Source organism: Opisthocomus hoazin, chromosome 8 (genome assembly GCF_030867145.1).
Source record: "Opisthocomus hoazin isolate bOpiHoa1 chromosome 8, bOpiHoa1.hap1, whole genome shotgun sequence".
In the NCBI taxonomy this organism is placed as follows: domain Eukaryota; kingdom Metazoa; phylum Chordata; class Aves; order Opisthocomiformes; family Opisthocomidae; genus Opisthocomus; species Opisthocomus hoazin.
The window spans coordinates 57,146,755-57,171,673 of record NC_134421.1 but is presented as its reverse complement, the minus strand read 5'-3'; the positions used below and the strand labels follow the sequence as shown (position 1 = coordinate 57,171,673).

The 24,919-nt window shown below is 45.9% G+C and overlaps 1 protein-coding gene across 5 annotated transcripts in view; it reads right to left on the bottom strand.

Moving 5' to 3' along the window:
• Positions 1–24,919, bottom strand: part of CELSR1 (cadherin EGF LAG seven-pass G-type receptor 1) — a 175,576-nt gene that overhangs the window by 46,313 nt on the left and 104,344 nt on the right. For all 5 annotated transcript variants that reach the window (XM_075429586.1, XM_075429590.1, XM_075429589.1 and 2 more), the window contains exons 6-8: positions 5,487–5,644; positions 4,216–4,379; positions 2,646–2,771 (exon numbers count right to left, since the gene is read on the bottom strand). In XM_075429586.1, coding sequence (XP_075285701.1) covers positions 2,646–2,771; positions 4,216–4,379; positions 5,487–5,644 — 448 coding nt within the window. The remainder of the gene's footprint in view (positions 1–2,645; positions 2,772–4,215; positions 4,380–5,486; positions 5,645–24,919) is intronic.

The window sequence follows — 24,919 nt, the reverse complement described above, 5'->3', positions numbered from 1 at the left end:
TCTCCATGCAGGGGCTGGTGGCCACATGTGCTTCCAAGCACAGCATCTCCCTGCCACCGGCGATGCACTGATGCAAACTAATTGTTTGCTCAGGGTTTGTCACTTTGAAGTGCTGCCTGTGTATCTACATACAATTTTAAGTCTCCTACATTTAAAAGGCCATCAGAAAGATGTGAGGGCTACTCACTGTGAAGACAGAGGGCCTGGGGAAACACACTCCCAATACCGGGATGTCACCTGCAGTTTGGGTGTAGGACATGTGACAGCTTATGTTTTGGTGCAAACCTCTGGTGTTCAGCCCAAGGGCAGTGCAATGACATCAGCCAGCCAAGAGCAAGCCAGGCACAGCTGCTAGATCTTCTTTGCAGCGTTGCAGTACCTCAATTTTAAAAAGAATTAAGCTACAACAAAGGTGAAACTCATTTTTCCCCAATTTTATCTCCCTTCTATATGTCAGCAGAGGGAGATGGAAGCAGCCAGAAGGTGAATCAGCAGGTCCTGGGAGGGTGGTGAAGGTAAAACACCCCATCCTTACCAGTGCAGACCAGACCCCAGAGTTTCTGAAGAGTGAGCAACAGAAAAAGTTGAATTCTTAACCTGCCAAAGCCATTCCTGTCTGTGAATCTGAGGTAGATCCAGCACTGCCAAACGGACCGAATAAACGCATCAGCCAATCACTCCTACACAAGAATGCAAATATTCTAGGCAAGACTTTTAAAAAAATAGCTTCTTAATAATAGCTAATGCTGTTAGGATCATATCTGAGCACTCCTAATGAGTAACCTGAAACCAGGAGTATTGTGTATCAGTGATTCCTCCTGACATTAACTTCATGCTCTTAAAATCTTCGGTCACATTTCAGAAAAGTTCATTTCTTTCTTGGCTTGCAGCTTTTCCCTAGGGACACTTTGCCCCACAAGTATCATCAAAGGAGCAAGCAGCCTGCTACCCTCAAACTCTAAAAACCCCAAACAAGGACAAAGGGGACATGCAGCACTGGAGACAGAGGAGACCATTGGGTGGGGTGGGGGACAGTGACACTGTGATACATCATCTGTATTACTTCAACTTAAAATGAGTTTCCAACGATGGCTACGGGGCAGTTTTGAGGTGATTTTCTAAATCCCAAAATTCATGTTTCCATCTTGAGCTTGAGATAAGAAAATGATGAATAAAACAAACATTTGACTGAATTTTGAAATTCCATTTCAGAACTAAGACAGAGACAGAGGGAAGGATAGTCTCTGCATGTGATAGCACTACTCCCCATTCACTCCAGTATAGGTCACACCAGAGTGGGGCCCTGGCACTCTCTCAGGAGACATCAGCATGGGTTTGTACCACAGAGACCAGCCCATCATGAAGAAAACACCAAAGATACTTGGCATGAGACACATGGAAAAATTCGATCTTCATACCTTCAAACGTGGCGAGCTCAGAATATTTGAGGAGCTGCCACAGAAAGCAGGTACCTCACTAGCGGTAGTAATAGCAGCTCTGGGCTCTGCATGAAGTGGAACATAGGAAGAGGCCTCCATCATTCCTCTCCCTCATACCTAACCCTGCAGAACCTTATTTCAAAGCCAGAAATTTAACTATGTGTCCTCTCCTCCTAAGTTGCTGCTTCTGAAGCAAGGGGAGAACAGTTGTCACCACCTAGATCTGGCCCAGGCTGAGGCATACTGTGCTAAAGTGGTTTGCAAATCACTGTGGTGTGTGCATCTCCACTTGGAGACCTGCTATTCCATGGTTCATGTCCTGTTGAGACTAATCAAGAACATTTGATCTGCGGTAGATACATCAACAGGACATAATCCTTGATCACACTGCAAACTATTCTGGGCTAAGTGTCACAGGGGGATCACGGAAACGAAGACCTACCACATCTGCATCAGAGGCCAGAATTTGGCTTCTAGTAAAGCCATGCCTAGTTTAAGCAGGTTTTCCTTCCTGGAAGCCTCCAGGAAGACTCCAACCCAGCAACCCTCCACTAGACGTGGAGGTGTCACCTTACAGCAGGTGTCCCGCTGCTGCACTGGCCTCACGGGACCCCTCATGCAGATGACTCCTCGCTTCCTCGGGAAGAAACTAACTGCAAATTCTTCACACCCTATAAAACACACCTGCTGCTCCTTCCTCATCCTTTATTAATACGGTTTTGCACATACACGCCTATTGTGTTCAATCAAAGAAAAACCCAGTAAAACTGAAAGTGCTCATACTCAGCAGAGACTGCCTCCTTGCCAACAAAGTGGTGATTAAAACCGCACATTCATCCCTGGTTTGAGCCAAAGCCCAATAAAGTCAGTGGGATTCTTTCTACTGATTTAAAGGGGCTTAGGATCAGGCATTTTCACTATAAACAAATTACTAAATACTGCCAAGTTCTGTGGAACTACTTTGCTTACGTAAGTAAATCAATGAAAGCTGCTGTTATTCATGACAGTATGTCAGCTATCGTATTTACTGTATGGGCGATCTCTAAAATTATTTCAAACAGATAATGGGTTATTTTTAGTCCTAATTGCAATATTCTGTTACCTGTCCTTTAAGCACCACAGTCTGACGTACATACGATGAGATGTTAACGATGGGTAATGAAACCTGCACACGTGGCTATGCATGATGAGGTCTTTGCACCCTACCTTGCTCGCAGTTTTTCCCTCCGTAGCGCACGGGGCACTCGCAAATGTACGTGTTCCACTTGTTGACGCATGTGCCTCCGTTCTGGCACCAGCTGGTTTCGCAATAGTTCCTCTGCGCTGCACAGCCTGAAATTCAGGAAAACAGTTACTCTGCATGGTTTTAACAAGAAAAAGGCTCTGAATGATTGTATCCGAGTTTTTACGTAAAAAGAAGACATAACCATTACAGGTTTGGGGTTTTCTTAATTACCCTTGAAGTCAGTGAAGCAAAATGTGATGGAAAAAGTTTACGTGAGCTGAGCAAGTGTCAAATTCATAAAGACAAATCTATCAAAGGCTATTAAATACAGTCACTGAGCTGTAAATCTCTGAGGACTAAGAGAAATTTTTGGGGAAATATCACTGCACGCTTGTCCTGCTTCTGCACTCTTCCCCGGCATCCACTGCTGGAAACAGACCGACCGACTGGTGCTGTGACTCAGCACCACTGTTCGCAGCTCACCGTCATCTAACTGACACACTAACCAGGGAAGGCCAAAGTGCAGTGTTACACTGTGGAGTAACACTACTATACATCATTGTTTTAAACCATACGGAAACTTGTTTCCAAACGTGGAAAAAAAATTCATGCTAAAGAAAACACTTCATGCCCCTCCTCATGTGCATGTCCACAAGCTAAAAACTTGTGTTTAACTAATAATAGAGACATAACTTCTAAAACAGGGCTCCAAGACAATATAGCAATTTGAAGCTTATGCTACAACTCCCTTCTTAACCCATGAGCAATGCAACACATCTAAGACCTGCAATTTAGCACTTACACAGACCTTCAGCAGGGTGGAAGGAAGGGACCTGACACTCATGCATGTAAGAGCCAGTTTTATGATGATGAGAGCATTTTGTACACCAGAACTAATTCCGATCAGGGATCCAGGGACTGGAAACCAAACCAGAAATGCCTACAGGCTGCTTCATGAAGCAGGTTTCAGATTTGGAGGACTGCAGAATTTGATTTAAAGAACAAACATAATTTATGAAAAAGTCATTAAAAATGTTGTCTTTTTCATTAATTAATCCCAATGGCTTTCACAGCAAAGTGACATTTAAAAGGTAATTAAAAAAAAAAGAGGAAAAGTTCATTTAGGAGTACATTCCTGGGTGAAACTCCTAGCAATGCAGAAGGTCTAAACAAGCCCGGCCACTTTCTGCATGCTGCTTAATCCTGTCGGTGTGCGCTGTGCTGTTGTTCGTGTGCATCCCCGGCACGGCGGACTGCTCCTCACTCAAACCAGCGAGGTGCGCTGAGCACCTCTGGCTGCAGCCGTGCTGGTGACGCGGTGGAAGCGCGATGCCCAGCAGCACCTCGAGCACCTGCCACCCAGCCTGGGGCAAACGCTCTGCACTCAGCGGTGCTAGCAGAGGGACGGGGGCCGTTTCAGCCCCCTCTGTCCCCTGCCCCTTCCCGGGGTTCCTCCGAGCGCCAGCCCCCTGACATCCTAAGCCCTGTTACACATACTGCTACAGCAGAGGGCTTTCTGGTGTTGACTTTCGAGGCGGTAGTCACTCATACCTGGCAGAGTGCCGTTATTGGCGATGAAACTAGCCATGTCGATCGGCTTGCTGTCGATAGAGAGGTTCCTCATGCAGCCGATGAACTGTCTGTTGTGCACCGGGAAATCTTCAGGCAAGTTTGGGACACCGCCAAGGAGGAGAGGGCCAGTTAGGTCCAAAGATCTGAAAAAAACAAAGAAATGCTCACCATTTCTTGCATAAGCTTTGTTTTATTTTGTTCTTTATCTTACTGCTTCCATAAGCACATTTGAGCTGTTTAGTTTACCCATGCTGCCATGCACTTCCCTCTGCTACATCAGCACTTCCAGAGTTTGTAATCAAAGGATCTCCCAGAAACACCATAACCTTTAACTCAGGAGCCGTCATATGCATACAAAGTCCAATGACCTGTCCCTAACAGTGGCCCATATGAAGAAGAAAATTGAAATTATGGAAAACTTGCAGCCGCAGGACACTTCTTTCCGATTCCAGTCACCCAGGGGCTGGCTTATGCTCCTCAGCACAAGGGCTGAGACGCTGCAGATTTTGATCTAATGGCTTCATTATTACACAGTGCCAACCCTTTTTAAATCCTCTGAAGATTTTAGTCTTAATACCATTTAGTGGATGCAGGTTCTACTGAATGTCTCCACACTGTGTGAAAAGTATGTCATCTGGTCAGTTTGAGTTAGCCCTAATTTTTATGGTGCCCCCTTCCCTCAATGGTCTTTCTGCTGTCACTCAATACTTCATATCCCTGCTATGTTGCTTGCTGTAAATCTCCTCTTTAAACTCAAAAGTATTAGTGTTTTTTGGTCCTTCCTCACAGGAAACATTTTTTCATACCTAACAATTTTCAATGGCCTTTTCTGTATCTATCTCCTTTATTTCTATCTCCTTTCAAAACAGGACTTTTAACTTAAATGATGGAAGTAACAAGTTCTTCAGCCACCCCCTTCATCAATAAAGTGTAATATTTTACCTTCCCTTCTCTCTACACTTTCACACTGAGTAGATGCTTTTTGGGGGCCACCCACACTGACTTCCAATTTTTGCATTTTACAAGTAAATTTGGGCACGTCTGCATCCACACAAACCTCTGTGCATTCCACCCAGTGTACTGCCACTCGCAGTAGCCTCCAACAAATTCCATCTACCAAGCTAAACTTTCTTATTGTTAAATCATATCTGCTTTTCCAACTTCATCTGCTCAGTGGTTCATCACATACTGTTGACTCTCCCCTGGAAGAAGAGAATGAGGGGAAAACCGCAGATACATGGAATCCTTACTTCTTCGAGCCGGTCTGAGTCCCCTGGGCAGCACAGGTGTAGTTTCCAATGAGGCTCCCGAAGCGCACAGCCACTGCTGTGTCACAGTCGTCCACAGTCACCACGGCCACCTTCTCTCCTGAAGGCCCATGAGGAATTCCTAATCGCCCAATGTTGGGCTTCAAGAAATACATGGCACACGTCATACAACGCTACATACACACAGGGTTTAAGCGCTGGTTCAGCCAGCTCAACAACATACTTCTTCCTACCCCCCCAAAGGGGACTAAAATAGGATATGAAAACAAAATAGCAGAAGTTACGTTGACCTCTGACATCTAGGCAAGAAAAAAATCCCTAATGTATGACTTCAAATTGAGTCCACACACGCCCAGTGTGACAGACAGCATGGTCAGAAGTGGCTTTCATCTTTTCCACTGCTGAACCACTTTGACCCTAATCACATTTTCTTACTTCTGCACAGCAAACTAATAAATTCTGCTCATTTTGCAACTCTTCACCTCAAGTGAATGAAGTAACTTGAATTTTAACACTGTTTCTGCCCAAAGAGAGAAAACCATAAAATGATGTAATATCACAGGTGAGGCTGAAGGCTTAAATCAGGTTTTCTCTGATGGGGGTGCTCTGTCAGGGCCTCCAGAAGCTGATTGCAGGTTCCTATAAAGGTTGTACTGAAAGGTTGTCTAACGACTGGAAGGGAGCTTAGAAGAAGACTGCTTGTTCCAGCTACAGGATGGAGGGCATGGAAAACCACTGCCCATTGCTGAGCCGCCTGAGAAGCCCCCAGTTTCAGTCATGGGAGAACAGACATCAATGACCCGTGGAGTTGGACAATCAAAAATAATGGATGGATCTGAGCTTGCTCACGCAGCCCCTTTGGTCCATGCCTGCAGACTGACACCACGGGTGGTGGAGGGCAGATGGGAAGAAAGTGTGTTTTAGAGTGGCAACAAACGCTCCAGCTTTCTCCCATCTCTGGCTTCACCCAGGCGGTAGGAAACTTCTGCCCATGCAGTCACAACATGCCCTGGTGAACATGGGCCACAAAACTACAATTATCACATTCAGCTTCACGCCTCCTCTGTTACTGGCTTGCTCTGCTAATCACCATGCTGGCAGTTGTCATTCTCCCCACTTCAGCACCAATCAACAACTGGGGAAATCCAGTGATCCTGACAGACAGGAAAGCCTATGGGACCACCAGACATCCAACTCCAACCCCTAAACCTCTGTGCCTCCACCACAAACAAATCCTCCATCTCCACTAAGTTTCATAACTGATGACATGCACCCCAGAGCGACTGACAGGAGATAGTATCTGCTATGCAGAAACTCAAGAGACAGATTCCTCCAGTGGAGAAGTGCATCATGGCTGTTAAAAAAGGGTGCACGTATAAACAGCAGCACAGCAGCCTCAGTGAAGAACTAGCAAATTCTGTAAGAAAACCATTTTCCATGTTTAGCATCCATAGAGAGCTACAGAGTCCTAATCTACCACTGGTGCAGGATCTCTGAGGACTTTATGAGCAGAAGAGAAGCAATGAGCTGAACTGCCCTGGCTTTGTGCCATTCCTTTACGCAAAGGGACACCCCACAGGAGTGAAATCACCAGGATCTGACCAGGCACATGGCACAACTGAAAGCCAAGAGATATTTTTATCATGTGTTGACGAACAATAGTTGTAAACATGAAAACAGGAGATAGACGGGCATCACGCTGTAGTTTGCTTTAAAACATATATGCCCAATTGAGTACTGAAATCCCTTATTTGTACAGCAAACATGGAAGTAGTAAGGGGATAAATGCTTATTCTTGCTCTTTTGCTTGTACTCACATAAATTTGTGAAAATACCTAAAGCCACTTTCATCATCTGTAAAGAGACACAGATTTATTTCTATGGGTAATTATCCCAATGTATAAAAAACAATTTTAAAAGATGTTTCCTGGTGTCCGTTCCAGTTGGAAAGTATTTTCCAGTTCCTCTACCAAGAAGTAACGTGATCACATAGTTTGGCAGTTATACAGCATAAGGTTTTGACCTCTCTTGAGTGATATTAAGGCAGGCTTTATTTTTTCCGATACTCCCTGGACTTTGCCACTGCCTAGCTTGGAAAGACAGGAAGCATACAGATTTGCAGTGCTGAAAATGTTATTGTATGCAATGATGGCAATGTTAGTGAGCAGCTTTTCAAAGCAAATGAAAAAATACATAGAAAATTAACCAACCGACAGGCAGATCTTCCCTCCCAAAATTGAAATGTTTACATTCTGGGTGCTACTTCTATTCATTTGGAGGAATGATTCGATTAACATTTATGTTCTCGTGCTTCACTGAAATAACCTATTGTTTCTTCCATGGGAGCCTTGACAAAGGCAGGGTATTTATTCTCGCAGCAGGGGGGATCTGCCCAATGTTAATCAAGACTGCAACCTGATGAGACTCAGCAGTCTGCAGCTGCTCCTTCACAGTCAACTAGTTGCAGTGGCAAATTGATTTTTTTTCCTACTTTTATTTAACACAGAAACTGCAAAGTGTTTCTCTAGATGTTGACACTTCAGTGCAGTGCAGATCTCTGGCATCTCTTCAGCTCTTATGACCACACAGAACCATAAGCTGATGAAGAAAAGGAATATTCCAGTGAATAGAAAGAGACCTATTGGCAGTTCAAACCATACTTAGTTCCAACATGTAGTGATTTTCTGACCATGTTAAAAGGCTCATATGACAGAACAGGCTTTTCCTAAAATGGAAAACTGTGTTGCTGGGAAAGGAAAGAGATTTTCTGAGTGATTTACTGTGACACAGACTCTTTTTTCTCTAGAGTCCAGCGGAGGGCTACAAGGATGGTGAGGGGACTGGAGCATCTCCACTATGAGGAGAGGTTGAGGGAACTGGGCTTGTTCAGCCTGAAGAAGAGAAGGCTGCGAGGGGACCTTATAAATGCTTATAAATATCTGAAGGGTGGGTGTCAGGAGGATGGGGCCAAGCTCTTTTCAGTGGTGCCCAGTGACAGGACAAGGGGCAATGGGCACAAACTGAGGCACAGGAAGTTCCGTCTGAACATGAGGAAGAACTTCTTCCCTCTGAGGGTGACGGAGCACTGGAACAGGCTGCCCGGGGAGGTTGTGGAGTCTCCTTCTCTGGAGATATTCAAGACCCGCCTGGACAAGATCCTGTGCAGCCTACTGTAGGTGACCCTGCTTCGGCAGGAGGGTTGGACTAGATGACCCACAGAGGTCCCTTCCAACCCCTACTATTCTGTGATTCTGTGATTCTGTGATATGTGGCAAGTACTATACCATTCATCTTCTCAGCACCTAGCGTAGGGAATACTTTATAACTGAAATAATGTGAAATAAATAAAGACTGGAACAGATGGAGTATAATCACAGAATCACAGAATGTTCGGGGTTGGAAGGGACCTCTGTGGGCCATCTAGTCCAACCCCTCTGCCGAAGCAGGGTCACCTACAGCAGGCTGCACAGGACCTTGTCCAGGCGGGTCTTGAATATCTCCAGAGAAGAAGACTCCACAACCTCCTTGGGTTAGAAGTTCCTTCAGAACTTAATCATGAAACTGATTTTACTCTTTTAATATTTTGATTAATACTGAATATAGTTTGCTGCTGATGCAAAGGATATTCAGAGCATCACGCATTAAAAAAAGAATCACTTTGAACAGTTCAGTGCTAGAAAGAGAATTAATCACACAACATGGAACTTGGGACCTAATGACAAGAATTCCTATTGCAAGCTCAGAGACCACTATAAATGATGAAAAATAAGAAAAAAACCCTACCAATTGACTACAAAACAATTATGAACCATGGTGTGATTAAAAGGTAAAAAAGGCAAAACAACAATGGGTTGTTGTGAAGATGGGTATGAAGGATATCTTATGTCACTGAACCAGATAGAATATTGTGGGCAATTTTGATTTAATTTATTAAAAATAACTTATTTTAATTTATTAAAAACAACTGGAGCATATGCACAGAACCGCAGCCAGGGCAATGGAAAGCTTACCTTACCAAATAGAAAAAACGGACTTAGCATGTTTAGCCTAGCAAAGAAAAGGCTGGGGAAGGGTTTTGGAAATGAGACCACACTGTCACTGCAATGGACACGGTACAAGAACAAATGGGTATAAGATGTCCATGAGTAATGAAGGCTGGAAATCACCAGGTGATGCTCAGCCATAGGAGGGGTCATCCTTGAGAAAGTGGCAGGGGAGAAAATTATAAGAATTTACTTTGTTTGTGATTATAGAAGCTGGTGTTAGCAGAGGACTGGGCTACGTTTGAAAGAAAACAAATAAGAGTAAGTAGTACTTGGAAAACACAGAAGAAAGCGAATCGCCAGCACTAAATGACAGCACACACATTTACGTTTCAGGCATGATGTCTGCCTCGATGGAATCCTACTGGAGCAAGACTGATCCCTAACAGTAGGAACAGCCAACACTAACCAACATTAATCCACACTATTATTTTCTGGAAATATGTTCAAGGAGTTAAAAGCCAGACTTTCATCTGGATACTTAGCAGTCTTTTCTGCCTGTCAGATTCATCTCCTGAAACACCGAAGGGCCAGTTTCATTAGCTGTGCCAATGCTGCACTCATGAGTAAATGTGCAATGTGGTGTACAGGAATTTACCAGCATGACCCCCATTAATGGTAATGCAAGTCATGTAACTGAGTTCCTGCTCATGGGGCCGAAAATTTACCTTGCGCTGCCTAACCCTAAAGGCTGCCTTTTTACTTAGTGCTCGTCTAGAAAGAGGTTGGAATTCAAACTTCAAAGACCACATGCTGTAAAAGTGAGCAGCAAGAAGAGGTACCAAACAGTGCTGGAGAGAGAACTTGGTCTCCCTTATACAAACTATGAAAGAAGTGGATTCATCCTGGACTCAACAAAAAGGGAAAAAAGCAGCCTTGAGTGTCGCAGTGTATTATAACTATCGCATAACGATTCTTCAAACTTCCTGTGCATCCCATATTAAAATACATTGTGTTTGTTGTACTGACACGTTTGCCTGATATAATCACAGAGTCACCTAGAGAAGAGAAAGAAGCAGCCCTGACTCAGCACCCACATATGACAGCAGAAACCACCTATCTTTCTCTCTAACTGAAACAGGACGAACCACATTTATGTTCCTCAAATAACGGCAATTAGTAGATAAAATTATATACAATGTGATGAAACTTGACTTTGCCGCTTCAAGCTTTCATGAAGAAGATTAGTGGTTCTGATCTACAGGTGGACAATCTCAAATCCTGTGTCTAACCCATGACATTCTCCCTTGCCCAGACAGAGTCACCAACAGACTGCGACTGCAGGAATGACAATCTCCCAGGATGTCTTTCGAAAACTGCAGCTCCCTTTCTGACCATAGTGGAGTTAACAGGGAGACTCAGCTGCACCTGGAGGAGTGACCTTCTCAAGCCGCAAAGGTGCATGTAGCTCCCTTTGGCCACCTGCAGTGACTTGCTCAGGTTGCAGTGAGAGAACGCCACCGTGAAGGTATTTCACTAGCAATGCCAAATCTGATTTTCGTGAAACCCAAGTACGGAGCAATGAACTGTTTGGACTTCTCCCCACCACTTCGACAGAAAGAAACACATGTAGATTCTCCCAGGTGCATGTAAAACCCTGAGAAGTTTAATCTGTGAATTTGTGTTTTATGAATGGAGACCAGATAGAGGAGAGAAGGTCATCAAAACACTTCAGTTTACAGTCTGCAAATCTACTGCACAAATCTACTCCCATTCCACTTAAAACATCAGACACAGATATTCTCATGTATCTTAGTTTCATTTGGATCCTCTATTATTTTAAAGTAAATTTTTAAACTGCGAGAGCCCACACAGTTACTTATTAAAGACACAGCTGGTGTAACGATGCACAGTGAATGGAAAAGACGTACAGATTAACGGACAATGGAAGCCTTGTCTTAAATACTTCACTGTTCTATTTTTACATTATCAAAACTACTGTTCTCAAAAGTCATGATGCAAAATTGTTGGAGAGGTTTAAGCAAATAGTCCAATCTTTGGCGGACTTATCTAGAATTAAATCAGAGTAGATACTGTACATGTAATAGTAATACAAAGTGCAAGTATGCTTGTTTAGTCAATCAGCAGCAGTGGTTGACACTCAGATTCCTGATCTCATCCTTTCGTTAGATGCAAGATAACAGGGCTTTTCCAAAGGTCCCACAAACCTCTCCTCCACGAGAAACACCTTTTTCCAACTTGTTCTTAGATAAAAATTCTTAGATAAAAATTTGCCCCCTGACTTTTTGCACAGATGGAAAGAAGGAGAGTGGTTCTGGTTGGCCATGGGAGAGTGTTCCAATGTCACGGATATTCCCTGAACTCAAACCGAAAGCTGTGTGCTCCAGCCCGAACCTCGGCCATGAGGACTTCCGCCTGCTCCAGCCACCCCACTGAGTCTTTTGAAGGAACTGAGGAGACGATTCAGCAGCAGACTGTAAGTGTGGCCAAGATTTTGAGAATGCAAACTGGGAACCTCTGCAAATGAGACACAACCCATCTCTTTATGCTTGGCGTGAGGAGACCTGCTTTCTTGGGGGACCGATGTAACATTGCATATCATAAATACTGCATTTCCTCAGCTCACTGTACACATTAAAAACCATATCTATTTTAGAAAGTTGGCCTTTTAGCAAAATGCTTTCTGTGGCATAGCTTACTATGCAGAGCTCGGCTTGTTTGTCTTTTTAATAAGTGCAAATGTGTAAAAAGAAAAGCCATCCTGAAGTCAGTGCCAGCCTTTCAGTGCTTCCAAGAGTTTGCTTACCAGACAATAAGTTACCCTTCTGCTTTTGTTAATCAGTAACTAATGATTTATTGACCGTTTGGAGTGGTTAAAGGTTAAAAAGAATCTGTTTCCTAGCTATTTTTAATACAAAAAAAGCACTCCTCTGCATTGTTAATGTGCTGGTTCAGACCCCACTGCCCCCAAAAGTGCTGGGTGGAAAACGCCTCACGATCGTACCCATTGGGGCTCTTTGCTTTCTAACGCTTCCAGCTACAGCAATAATGGGAAAAAAATGGAGCAACTGGCATCGGGTCCCACTGGAGGCTGCTGCTGGGGCTCCGGCAGCCGCCGGGGTCCCCCCTCACTGGTTCCCCGGTGCTCATTAGGCAGCCCGCCAGCCGTCCCGGCTCCTTCGTTAACCCGCCGGCCTCCGCTCTGCTATCCGATGCGGGGCACGGACAAACCCCCTCCGATTCCCAGGCGATGCTGTGCTGCTTCAGTGGTCAAAAAGCTCATTAAGGGCCCGTGGCGGCGGCGTTCTCCCTGGGCAAGGGGCTGGAGCCCGGGAACCCGCAAGGAAAATAAATAAAGAAACAGGAAAAAACAAACGGGGAAAGCACCGTGGTTGCAGTCCCGGGGGAGAGACTAGGAAATGCTGGACAAGCTCAGCGCCGTGGCATGGGCTTGCAGACTGTTCGGACAATTGGGAAACTCCAAATTAGGCCAGATTAGAGAAACGATTAAGGTTAATCTCTGCTTTTTAAAGTTTCCCCCTACAGCTTTCCAGAGCACCTTTAAAAGAAGGCAGCATGAAGAACTGGGAATCTTTTACACCTCCTGATTAGTCACTAGGGAAAGGCAGGACAAATCATTTCACATAAACCCCTCACTCCTTTGATGTACGTATCCCCTTTATTCCCTGAATATTTTAATGGCGTTTCTTTACACAAACTTGGCTCGAGTCTGTAGAGAAACATGAGAGCCTGTGACAGTGAAAAGGAAAACTAAAAAGCTTCCCACCGGTGAGTCAAAAATGCAAATCCTGAAAAGCCACCAGACTAGTTCCTTTTCCTAGACAAACTCCCTGAAACACGGATCATCAGGATCCAAGCTCGGCCACAAAGTCAAGCGAGTTTTACTAGCCTGATTTGTTATCTCCTTCACGGCCACAAATAGAGGCTAAACTTTGACATTCAAAGCAGGAGGCTTTCGGCACAGCTAGCAGACCTGGCACGGGTGAACAGCACTGCCCGAATTGCTGCTGCTCCTGCGGTGGTAGGGCAGAGACGAGAAGCAGCCCTCCTGTCCCATCATGTGGCAATGGCACGGTGAGGCTGTGGAAAGCCACGGCTACACGTACACAGCATCCAGACATGCTCCTTCCCTCCACAGAGTGTGACCAGTATCTTCACAAGTATCATCCAGCTCCTGCCAAGGGTATATTCTTGGATTTGACTAATTTTGGCAAAGGCTGCTGTAGTGCTGATGGGAAGAGTGAGTGTTCCCTGCCTGCAAACAGAAATTTTATCCTCAAATTTGTATTCCTAGATGCTTCTCAGCTCTTTGATGCTGAATCAGTTACACGGTAAGAAGGATCTATTTTGGCTGCTGAGAGACCATGCCCACTCCCCTCAAGACAACATCCAGCTTTCCGCATGGGAGACATCACTCACCATGGCGCTCGCTGCTGCGGAGCCCCTCGTCCCCCCTCTGCAGCCCTCTCCTCCCCTCCCCTCTGATCTGCCCTGGTGTCTGCTGCTCCTTCTCCCTTTCCTCTCCCACCTTCTGAACCTTTTTTCTGTCTATGTTGCTGCCTCCCTCCCTTCCACCAACCCTGCCACCAACAAGGATGCTCTTCCAGGATCTTTGTAGAACTGGTAGAGGAGAGCGTGTGAAGGACACTGGAAGAGCATCCTTGTTCTCCTTCACATGCTCTCCCCTCCCAGTTCAGCAAACCCTTCTCCCTTCGCCATTTGTTCCTATCTACCTGCCAAAGTACCACTCTCATATATTTTTGGCTTTATATAAATCTTGTATGTTTTTGTACTTAATTTTGCATTCAGGATGCAAATGTTATTGCTGTCAGAGTACAAAAAATACCTAGAAACAGCACAACGTGACACTTACTCACAGCAACTAACTCCTTTTCCTTGGACTCATCCCTGGTGACACCTTGCCAAGCAAACCGCTGCTCAGTGTGGGTGATGGGGACACATAAAATCCAGGAATCCCACACGGCTCTATGGGCTCCCCCGCCCCCATGGCTGAATCTTTGTGAGGGTCTCCTGGTACACACAGACCTCTGTGTGGCCAGGTAATTGCAAAGTGCTGCTTCCCCTCACTCCACAGACAGATACAAAATACCTGAAAAGTTACTGCAAATCAGCCAGCTACTGTAGATTTACTTGTGTGATTAAACGGAGATAAAAGCGCACTTCAAAGAACTCGCACCACATTCCTGAGGTGCTATTTCAATGACTCCGCTGGCTTTGCAGAAGCCCTGCCAGGCTACGCTGCACAGCCTTCAAGCATGGTCCTCAGGGCCTTTCGGTGGGGCTCTGCCAGCTCCATGGAGGTCCCTTGCACCTCAGCTTTCAGGAGGAGCTGAAAACCACCATTTTGGGAGGTGCCACTAAACCTCGGAGGAGTTCCACATGGTAGAGGTGTTAGATGGCTTGAGGAGCACTGTTGGGTGCCGGGTTCCTCGGGGTGGTCTGAGAGCCCCACACCACAGGGAAAGCCACGCAGTTGAGACCCAGCTCAGGTGTGGGGTGGGTGCAGCACTAGGAGTGGCAGTGCTGGAACTGGGCACACAAATCAAGCCTTTTAAAAGGGGGGAGGAGTGAGAGGAGTAAACGCTGAGCAGCCTTGCGGAGGATGAGGCTTCCAGAAGAGCAGGGGCTCCGGTTGGTTTTGACACAACATGGTCCCTACTGTCACTTGCAGAGCAAAAACCCTGGGGACGGTTTCTGAAAAGTTACTGTTTGCACTTGCATATAAAATCACTGCCACAATGAGTGTTTTCAGGTGGCATTTGCAAACTCTGTGAGAACAACATTTCCAAAAGCAGGTGGGGGAGAGAAAAACCAGGCACTGGGTACTGGCTTGCCCTCCTCTTCCCCAGCCGCCTGAGAGGTGTCACAGAGAGCTGAGCAACTCGGGGCTGGGGAGCAGGACACACTCTGCATCTCAATGACCTCCAAATGACTTTCACTGCTTTACACTTTCATTTCCCGAGACACAGATTTAGAGGCGAGTTATTTGTTATTTCGTGTCAAGACAATGGAATGTCGCTCCGCTGCCAAATCCTGATTTCCTTTCCCAGATATCAATCACTTTGCACTTACCCTCTACCAGAAACTCTACCCCCCCCCACTCCAATCAACAAAAACAATTACTACTAATGGAAATCCACATGAACAAGTATCGGTGGACTTGCTGGGAGTACATTTTAAAGTCCAGGCTCACGTGTACCTGTTGTGCAAGGGCAGATCGGCTGCCCATGTTACACCCACCAACACCTGCAAGGCCTCTGCAACCACATCTGAGCAGGACCAAGAAAAAGTAAATATTAGCCAGGCAGCCCTTCAGTGCTTTTCAGGAGATTTTAGGAACGTAAATGGTTGCCACAGGCCAGACCAAAGTCCCACTGAGGGAGCAGCAGATGCTGTGGAAGAGCATAAGAAAAGGGCAAATGTACAGCAACACTTCTCCTGTCCTCCTGGCTCTTGGCTTCCCACCTGCAATACTACAGGCTGGAGCTCGAGATGGACTTTCACAGCATTCTGCCACATTTTATGGATGGAAGGGTCTCATGTTATCATCTAATCAGCCTTTTGCCTTATACAACCACAGAACCTCACCCATTGAGTCCTGCCTCAATGACATGGCTTGCACCTGAGCTAAGATTTTCCTTTAGAAAGGGAAATGCTGACTTGATTTAAAGATTTCAAAGGACACCGAGACTATCAGAGCTGTGGGCAGATGATATACCTTCACCATTAACGATATTGTATGTTATTTCTAATCAGAATCTGTTAAGTTTCAGTTTCTGTATATCAAATCTACGGTCTTCTCTAGACTAGGATTTTCATTGATGATCCTCTGGATTTGGGTGGAAGAGGATGAATTTTGCCTCAGCAAGGACAAGAGTCTCTGAACCTGCAGCCAGAATGCCAGGAAATGACTCATGAACCGAACTATTTCTGCAGAGATTACCTTTTCTCATGGCATTTTAAAATCCGAGTTCTGAGCATGTAGGAAATGACATGTTTTGTATTCAGACACAAGGAACATATTTCATGCTTTTGACTGGAACAACATTTTGAACTTTAAATGTAAAACCTTGGCATGCATTCAGCAATGGAAAACCTAATTTCTTTCCTTTCCTTTAGCTGCTTGTAATTTTAATTGCTAGGTTTTTTAAATGGCCATGCCCACTAGCACCAAAAATACGCAATACAGATTGATAATAGAAATGCATAGCTACAAATTCCTCTCACCCTCCTATTGTATGTGTGCTTCCAGCACTACCTACCGCTTACTTCACAAGTATACAAGCCTGCCCACCAAATAGCACAATCATCTGCTGATACAGTAACTTTGATTCCTGTAAGAAAGTTGTGGAAAAACTACCATAACCTGCATCTGGCTAACAATAATAGTAATCCAGTAAAAACTCCTTGACCTCTTGAATTAAAATGTAAATGAAACATGCATGTCCCTCAGGATGCTGGTTAAAAATCTTGGTTATGGCTAGCAAAGCAAGTGACTTTTTCACCTGAATTGCTTTTCTTCCTGAGTAACTGAAGAAACCCCGGCAATGTTCTCTGTGAAGAAGAGGCCCCGCACTTGTGCAAGTAACCACAGATAAGTCCTGCTCAAACCTAGAGCTAGTGACTTGACTGTGGTCATGCTCCCTGTATTTTTGGTGCCCTGCAAGCTTTCCCGTGCTTAAGCTATGGCAGAACTTCTGATCCCATGAAAATGACGTAGAAGGAAAGGCATCCAGCACAAACTGATGATCTGGTAAACTATACCATCAGCGCTCTGCTGGAAGTTAGCATTGTCCACTGCCTTCTCCTCGTTGTGCCGCCACTGGTCTCCACAACCCAGCAGTACCTTCTGCTACTAAATATCCACAATGAGATGGGTGATAAGGAAACAGTAAAATCAGAAATATGGCTGAATCCTAAGTAAGAACACATGATTTGTTTTAAGAGGAAGCACTAAATTTTAACACGCTTTCTGCCTTGCACACTTGAGAAAGCCTTTCAAAGCTATATTGGCATTTCTTAAGAGATATTGTGAATTAAGGTTTGGAAATGCAGAACCACAAAATTGTATTTCTTCCTGGAAAAATACACCCAGAGAAGTAGGTTGTTCCTATCTAAATGCCATTTTCAGTATTTACAGTACCCACTCCCTGCCAAATATCTGCAATTTATGTTCTGCGTTTTTCCTTACCAGACAATGCCAAGCAAAGCTAGAGCAGGCTTGTGCTAATCAGCGACACTGTAAACACAGCAAGTCACTCGGAGCCCGCAGGACCCAAACTCTGGTGGGGCCCAAAGCGATCAACAGTGGCATTATCATAATCTTCAACTGCGTTGTTTATTTAGAAAATCTCCCCCAATCTCTTAACAAATTAGTCTGGAAGCCATCAGGAGGATTAACTTCGGAAATTCTCCCTCGGATCACAATTACGTCTGCTCAGATGTCATGAGTGATAGACATTTGCATAAGTCATATCCAGCCTTTATTACTAATTGCATTTGCAGTGATTTGACTTCAGCTGGGGTCTCTTTTCCAACTGAGCAACAAAATGCAGCACTCGGCAGGGGCAACCATGCCCCGATGCGAGAGGTGCTCCCCGGCACAGGGTCTACTACCTAATACCTATCTAAGAATTTAATTGGCAACCGCTTCTCCTGACCGTTCAGATTAAGTAGTAAACGATACTGGATGGTGTCCTGGATACCACCAGGGCAAAGTCTTTCACCTTGGGTCCCATGACTAGAAGTTACGCCTAGCTGGTGGCAGCTATGTGGCTTTTCTCCAAGGAGCTGGCAACCCCTATTCAGCTGCAGGCATGTGCCTGCCTCATAAATCACCGCCGGCGCTGGCAGCCTCGCTGGCAGGCTCGGCAGGGAGACCGCAGGCTGAGCAAACAAGGCTTTCGTGCCGGAACGGGAGCCTCCCGCCCAAGGGGCAGCACAGCGGCACAGGGAGGCCCGCGCTGAGCCGCTGCGGGATGCTCCTGTTTGCCTGTAGGTCCTGGGGGGACCTCTGCCAACCCAGAACTTCTAACAAGAATTGGTCCCCTTTATAGGACAGAAAACAGTAACCAGTGGCATTCATGTCTTTTGACGCAGTTGTCACTAAAATGTTGACATCTGCCTTTTATTTTTCCCCCAAAGGCAAAGGGGCGAGGTCAATTATCAGTCCTGAATAATGATATTTCCATAACAGGTGAATTTGCCATCATCAGAGAGGGGCTGTGTTTTCAGAAGGAAACGAGATAACTTATCTGCTGGCTCCACAGGCACCCAGCGCAGGGGCACGTCTCTCACAGCCAGCAGGGCTCAAGCTCGTCTCCACAGCAGACCGTCACAGCTTGCTGCATTTCATCCCACCCTTTTCAAAACAAAGTGCTACGTTAACCTCCCCAGCACAGACCGGCACCGCTCGCAATGCCTGCGACTGCCTGTGCTTACGTGAGGGGTTCGGATTCAAGGGCAGGTCCTGCCTGCCCTCGGCGGGCGAATGGAAGTGGCTGCTGAGACTCCAGGTGCCCACGAGCACACCAGCACGCAGCCCTGTAGGTCTTGACTTTTAAGGCATGGCTGTGTCACCTCCCCGGTGACTGGATGAAACAGGGACCCAGCTGGGCCCTGGGTGTGAGTACAGGGGTGCTCCTGGGTTTTTAAAAGGGAACTCTGCATCCTTAAGCCCTTCAGAAGTGCTCTGCCTCCAGCTGCTGCCAGGCAGTTGTGGGACACAGGCTCCCAGAGTCAAAACAGAAGCTCTAGTAAAACAAAGGCGGTGATGAACGTTCGAGATTTGCTATAAAGATAATGCTAAAGATAATTCTCCTAATGAGAGCCAGGCGTAAAGCGTGTAAAAGTGTGAGAAAATGCAGGGGTTGTACAAGACTGAACCCAACAGCTTATGCTCGCCACGTGGTCAGCTGGAAGCAGGTGCTCCGTATGAGAAAGGCACGCTCCAGCAAGACACAGCACGCATGGGAGGCAAATTTGTGCCATCTTTTTGCTCCAGTGTGCAACTGCCTTGTTGTTCTGCAACAGTTGCAACAACTGTAACAGCTGTGCATAGAATCATAGAATGGTTTGGGTTGGAAGGGACCTTAAAGATCATCTGGTTCCAACCCCCCTGCCATGAGCAGGGACATCTTCCACTAGACCAGGTTGCTCAGAGCTCCATTCAATCTGGCTGTGAACCCTGCCAGGGAGGGGGCAGCCACAACTTCTCTGGCCACCCTGTTCCAGTCTTTCACCACCCTCACGGTGAAGAATTTCTTCCTAATATCTAACCTAAATCTGCCCTTTTTTAGTTTAAAGCTGTTCCCCCTTGTCCTATCACTACACACCCTTGTGAAAAGTCCCTCTCCATCCTTCCTGTAGGCCCCCTTCAGGTACTGGAAGGCTGCTATAAGGTCACCCCGGAGCCTTCTCCTCTCCTGGCTGAACAGCCCCAAGTCCCTCAGCCTGAACTCATAGGAGAGGTACTCCAGCCCTCTGATCATCTTTGTGGCCCTCCTCTGGACCCGCTCCCGCTCCAGCACATCCATGTCCTTCCTATGTTGGGGGCCCCAGAGTTGGACGCAATACTCCAGATGGGGTCTCACGACAGCAGAGTAAAGAGGCAGAATCACCTCCCTCGACCTGCTGGCCACACTTCTCTTGATGCAGCCCAGGATATGATTGGCTTTCTGGGCTGCAAGCACACATTGCCGGCTCATATTGAGCTTCTCATCCACCAGTACCCCCAAGTCCTTTTCCTCAGTGCTGCTCTCAAGCCACTCTCCGTCCAGCCTGTACTTGTGTTTGGGATTGCCCCAACCCATGTGTAGGACTTTGCACTTGGCCTTGTTGAACTTCATGCGGTTCACACAGACCCACCTCTCCAGCCTGTCAAGGTCCCTCTGAATGGCATCCCAGGGGCTGGAGAGCCACCACTTAGACCGCACAAGCAGTCGGGGCTCAATGAGGTCTCCCCAGAAATGGAGCTGGTTGGGTTTGCCCAGATGTATGCTACCGCCTGGCACTGACGACCAGCGTGTCAGGCACTACCACTACTGAGGTGTTGAGGATTTGTGGATGCAGACTCAAAATGTACTTGGAGCTGTACAGACACGGTTAAACAACCCTTCGGGATCAGCTTCGGCCGAGGAACCCACAGGCAAGGGAGCAAGCCGCCCTCCTGCCTGCTGGCTGAGCCAGCACAGGGGCAGAGCTGTGGCACACAGCTGGGTTACAGAGAATCAATCACGGCGTGGGTCTTGGCACTGAAACAGAGGGTGTTCTGGCACCTGGAAACAGCTTTCAGCTGGTGGGTGAGGGATAGACCAAGGCTCTCTGCGAAGGAAAGATATTGGCAAATTCTAGTGCGTGAGTGGGCTGAGAGATAAATCTCTACAGCATTAGCTCAGACTTCGGCAGTTCTCAAGCTCCAGCTTGCCCCAGATGAAGGCCAGTTCATTCAAGAGAAACCATCACTTACCACAGGCTGGAGATTTCTGAAAGTGTACGTGAGTCTGATTTAGAGCAATGCACGTAGCAATGCGCTTTGAATTCACAGCACACCGAAGATCAGCCCTAAGCAGCCCCCTTTTCTTTTAAGTTTATCTCTAACTGAAGAATTTGCCTGTTTTCTTCAGCAGCTGTCTTCAGGCTAAACGCAGGTCTGGGCTCTGCTGGGTGGGAAGAGCACGGTGATGGAAAGCAGCAGGTCCCTGCTAACTGTAGCCGCTGTGAAAGGATGGGCTACTCCCAAGACAGTCAAGCATCTGAAACAACAACCACTGCACCCTTCAGTCTAAAGGCACGCAAGGAAGGGGTGAAAGAACGACAGCTTACTATCAATTATCAAATATGAGAAGAAACCTTAGCCCAGGTATGGAAAAAGGGCAATGTTTGTCCTGAATATCTCACCCTAGGAGCCTGCAGGCCCAAGTGACCAGTATAGCCGCAACACTCTCCAAGGCAGCCATCATTTTTGCACCTCCTGCCCACGGAGGAGGAACCTGTGCACACACACTGCTCCATCTTACGGTCACCACTTTTGTGAGCCATCCTGCGAGTCATTCAGGGATTTGTCCATCCCATCCCCCAGCAGTACCGTACTGCACAGCAGTGACACCACGCTTCTCTCTGCCCTTCTCAGGTTTTCTGTCATTTAGGTACAATCATCCTGTGCTCCCTTAAACAGATGCAGAAGGAACTTCCACCTACAGAACAGTAATGTCCTTAAGCGACTTTGATGTCATATATGTATAAGTAACATATAAGATACACAGTATATAAATATACATGTACATGCCCTCTATAATTAAAGGAACATGTCCATACAAAAAAATGTTCGTTTCATCTTGCGCCAAATGATGAATTCTACCCTGAGGTAACGAGTCAGGTAAAACATTAACATAAATTTGATGGTATATCTCAAATTCTGAACAAAATTGCATTTCTATCAGAAGTTTGGGAGAGTGTCTTGAAGTTTTCACTTAATTAAAAACACCACCCACTACCATGCTCACTAAAATCTCCTGTTCCAAGCACTGCCTATAATCATACATGATCCTGTATGTGCAATGAATGCCAGATGGTTCATGTGATATTATTGATACTGAGCATTGTCACCATCAAACATCCTGGTGGTTTTGCTCCTATGCCAAACAAACATCAGCACGGCTAAACCTATCGATTGTCACTCACACCAGCAGGCACCGGAGAGCCAGAGGATGAGGACCAAACTCCATCAGGGGCTGACTGCACTCTCCTCATGTGGAAAGGAAGCACATTACCAAGGCAAAGAGGGCAGCTCGCATCGCTGCTGCCCCTTACGCCACCTATCCTGTGAACAAGCAGCATGCTGCTTCTCTTTTTTACCAGTTTTATTTGCCAGGCTGAAATCTTCCCCCTTCTCCCACCTTTCCTTCCAAAATAATAATAAAAAAATCCCATTTCTTCTGAATTTCTTATCAATACACATAGCTCTTGAGAAAGCAGGTCACATGCAGGTCACCTTTAATTTAATACCTCGCATTGATTTTAATGGCTGTAAGACCAGGATCCCAGAGAATAATGTGTTTGAGCTCACAGAGTCAGCGAGCAGCTTTCCTCCCTGCCTTCTCCCCGCTGTCAGCAAATATCTATAATGGCAAGAAACACTGCTAACAAGTAAACTGATATCTTGCTACTGGGTAGCTGACAAGACTTTTAACATACAACTGAAACTAGAGAATGGTTATAAACCACTCCTAGTTCACTTCTGCTCTCTTACAGCTACTAATTCCTTCCCTTAGTGTTCTTCCTCCCAGAAATTCAATACAGAGCCAACGCTTCCTTAGTACCACATCCATGGGCTTCCCTTGGGCACTTCCACTGAAACCAAGCATGCCAGCTGCTACCAGGGGAGGAAGCATCCATTTCCATCACTACGTGGTAAATGAAATGACATTGCTTCTCTTCCTCCTCTGATACAATTTTTCGTTACTGCAAGGTTTTACAGTGCCTGCACATACCAGGATTTGTAAGGAAGCACCAAACACGTGAGCGGATAGAGAACTGGTTTGATGTTTCTCTGCAAACATGGCAGCATAAAGCTGGCTCTGGACTCACCTCTTGCCAGTGAAGCTCTAGTGTTTGTCCCTAAGTGGCTGGGGACCCTCATGATAATTATAAAATATTTTTCAACAACACTAAAGATAAATATTACCAAGCACATCACTTCTGAGTACAGAAAATAATTTCCTGGAGTCACTTTGACACTTACTTCTTATTTCATTATTGTTATTACCAAACTGACATAGCGCAGGGTGGCAGCATCACCAGGATGCTGCAGAACTGCATGCTGTGTTAAGGAAATAGCTGCTGCAGAAGCTTCCCACCAGAGTCACCCTCCACCTCCAAGTCACCCGTTCTAGGAGTCCAAATTCCAGTGATGCTCAGCCAAATATCATCCACAGAGCTGCAGATGCCAAAAACCACTCAACCTTTGCTCGTATCTGACCACAATCAACTCGGATTGCAGGAACAGCTTTCAGAGCTGTGAAAACTCACCTACGAAAACTTGCTTTGGACTGAAGTGATTTAGATTATGTATCAAAGCCTGTTAGTCATTCTCCTCAAAAACTAAAGATGAAAAATTAACCTTGGCTGTGATGAAATCCAGTACTCCTTATGTGAATTACAGCATTATCTGAAAGCTCCAAAGAAGACCAAATCCTTTTTTTTTTATGCTAGATGCTGTACAAATGCGGAAAGAAGGAAATAACCTGAACAGTTTCTAGCTTAGTTCTTAAAAAGATACTTAAAAGAAGTTTAAAAAAAAAAGGAACTGGGAAAGAAGAATGAAGCTATGAGAGTACTTGAGTCCAAATGCTTGCTGCGAGCACAACAGGAAATTTTTGAATTGCTATTTATTTGAACCTGCACCACAACATGTCTCCTATTTCCAAGGCAGAAGGAAAGATTCCAGCTCAAAGAAGCCTTTCACTGCCCATGGACACTGTGGTGGGTAGGAAGAGGACAGGCACAGCTGTAACGACCCCCGCAGCAGGATGAGCAGCCTGGCAGCACTCAGCTGTGGGAATGTGAACAATAAGAAAAGTTTTAAACGTCTGTATGGGCTTTTCTGTGCAAAAAAAGCACGGAAGCGACGCAGAAAGGGACTGATGAACAGACAGGCAAAAGTGATCATGTTTATGAAATAAAGCAAACCTGCTGATGGAGCAAAATGCAGGTGGAAGGAGATGAAACTCAATGGAGGAATAAGAAAGAGCAAGTATAAACATCTCTTTAAGGGTTTTTTAATACAGGACAGACAAATGAATAAAATGGATCTCTACCGGTATCTGGGACGATGGATTATGCATTTCCTGTGGACAGCATTGGGAAGAGATGTCTGAAAAGCAACCAAGCCCAGAAGCTCACTGGGCAGGTAGCTGAACGAAGGGGTAAGAAGCCTTGTGGGGATGCTGGTGGAGGCAGCTTCTGTGGCCCAGCAGACAGGGACAGGGTGCTGCTGCAAAATGCCGGAGCAAGCCGGAGGCAGGGATGAGGGGGACAGCTCGGGGGAGCTGCGCCTGTTCAGGAAGGCTGTGCGGCATCTGAGTGGAGAAAAGGGGCTGAAGCAGTGATGGGACGAGGACCTGACACTGTGCAGTAGGGTTTGGGAAAGAGCAGCAGGATGCAGTATCTGCAAATAATATGAGTGCATAATTTCAGCAAACTCCTGAGTTTTGGGTACTCTGTTATTCAAACATGTTTCAGCTGAGTCAAGTTTAGACACAGCATCCCGTTTATCTTGGCACAACCCAAATCCCCAAATTATCTCTGTCTTTTCAACCCCCTCAGAGGAACTTTACTTCCAGCTTTGTTAAAACATGAAGTAGCCAAGGA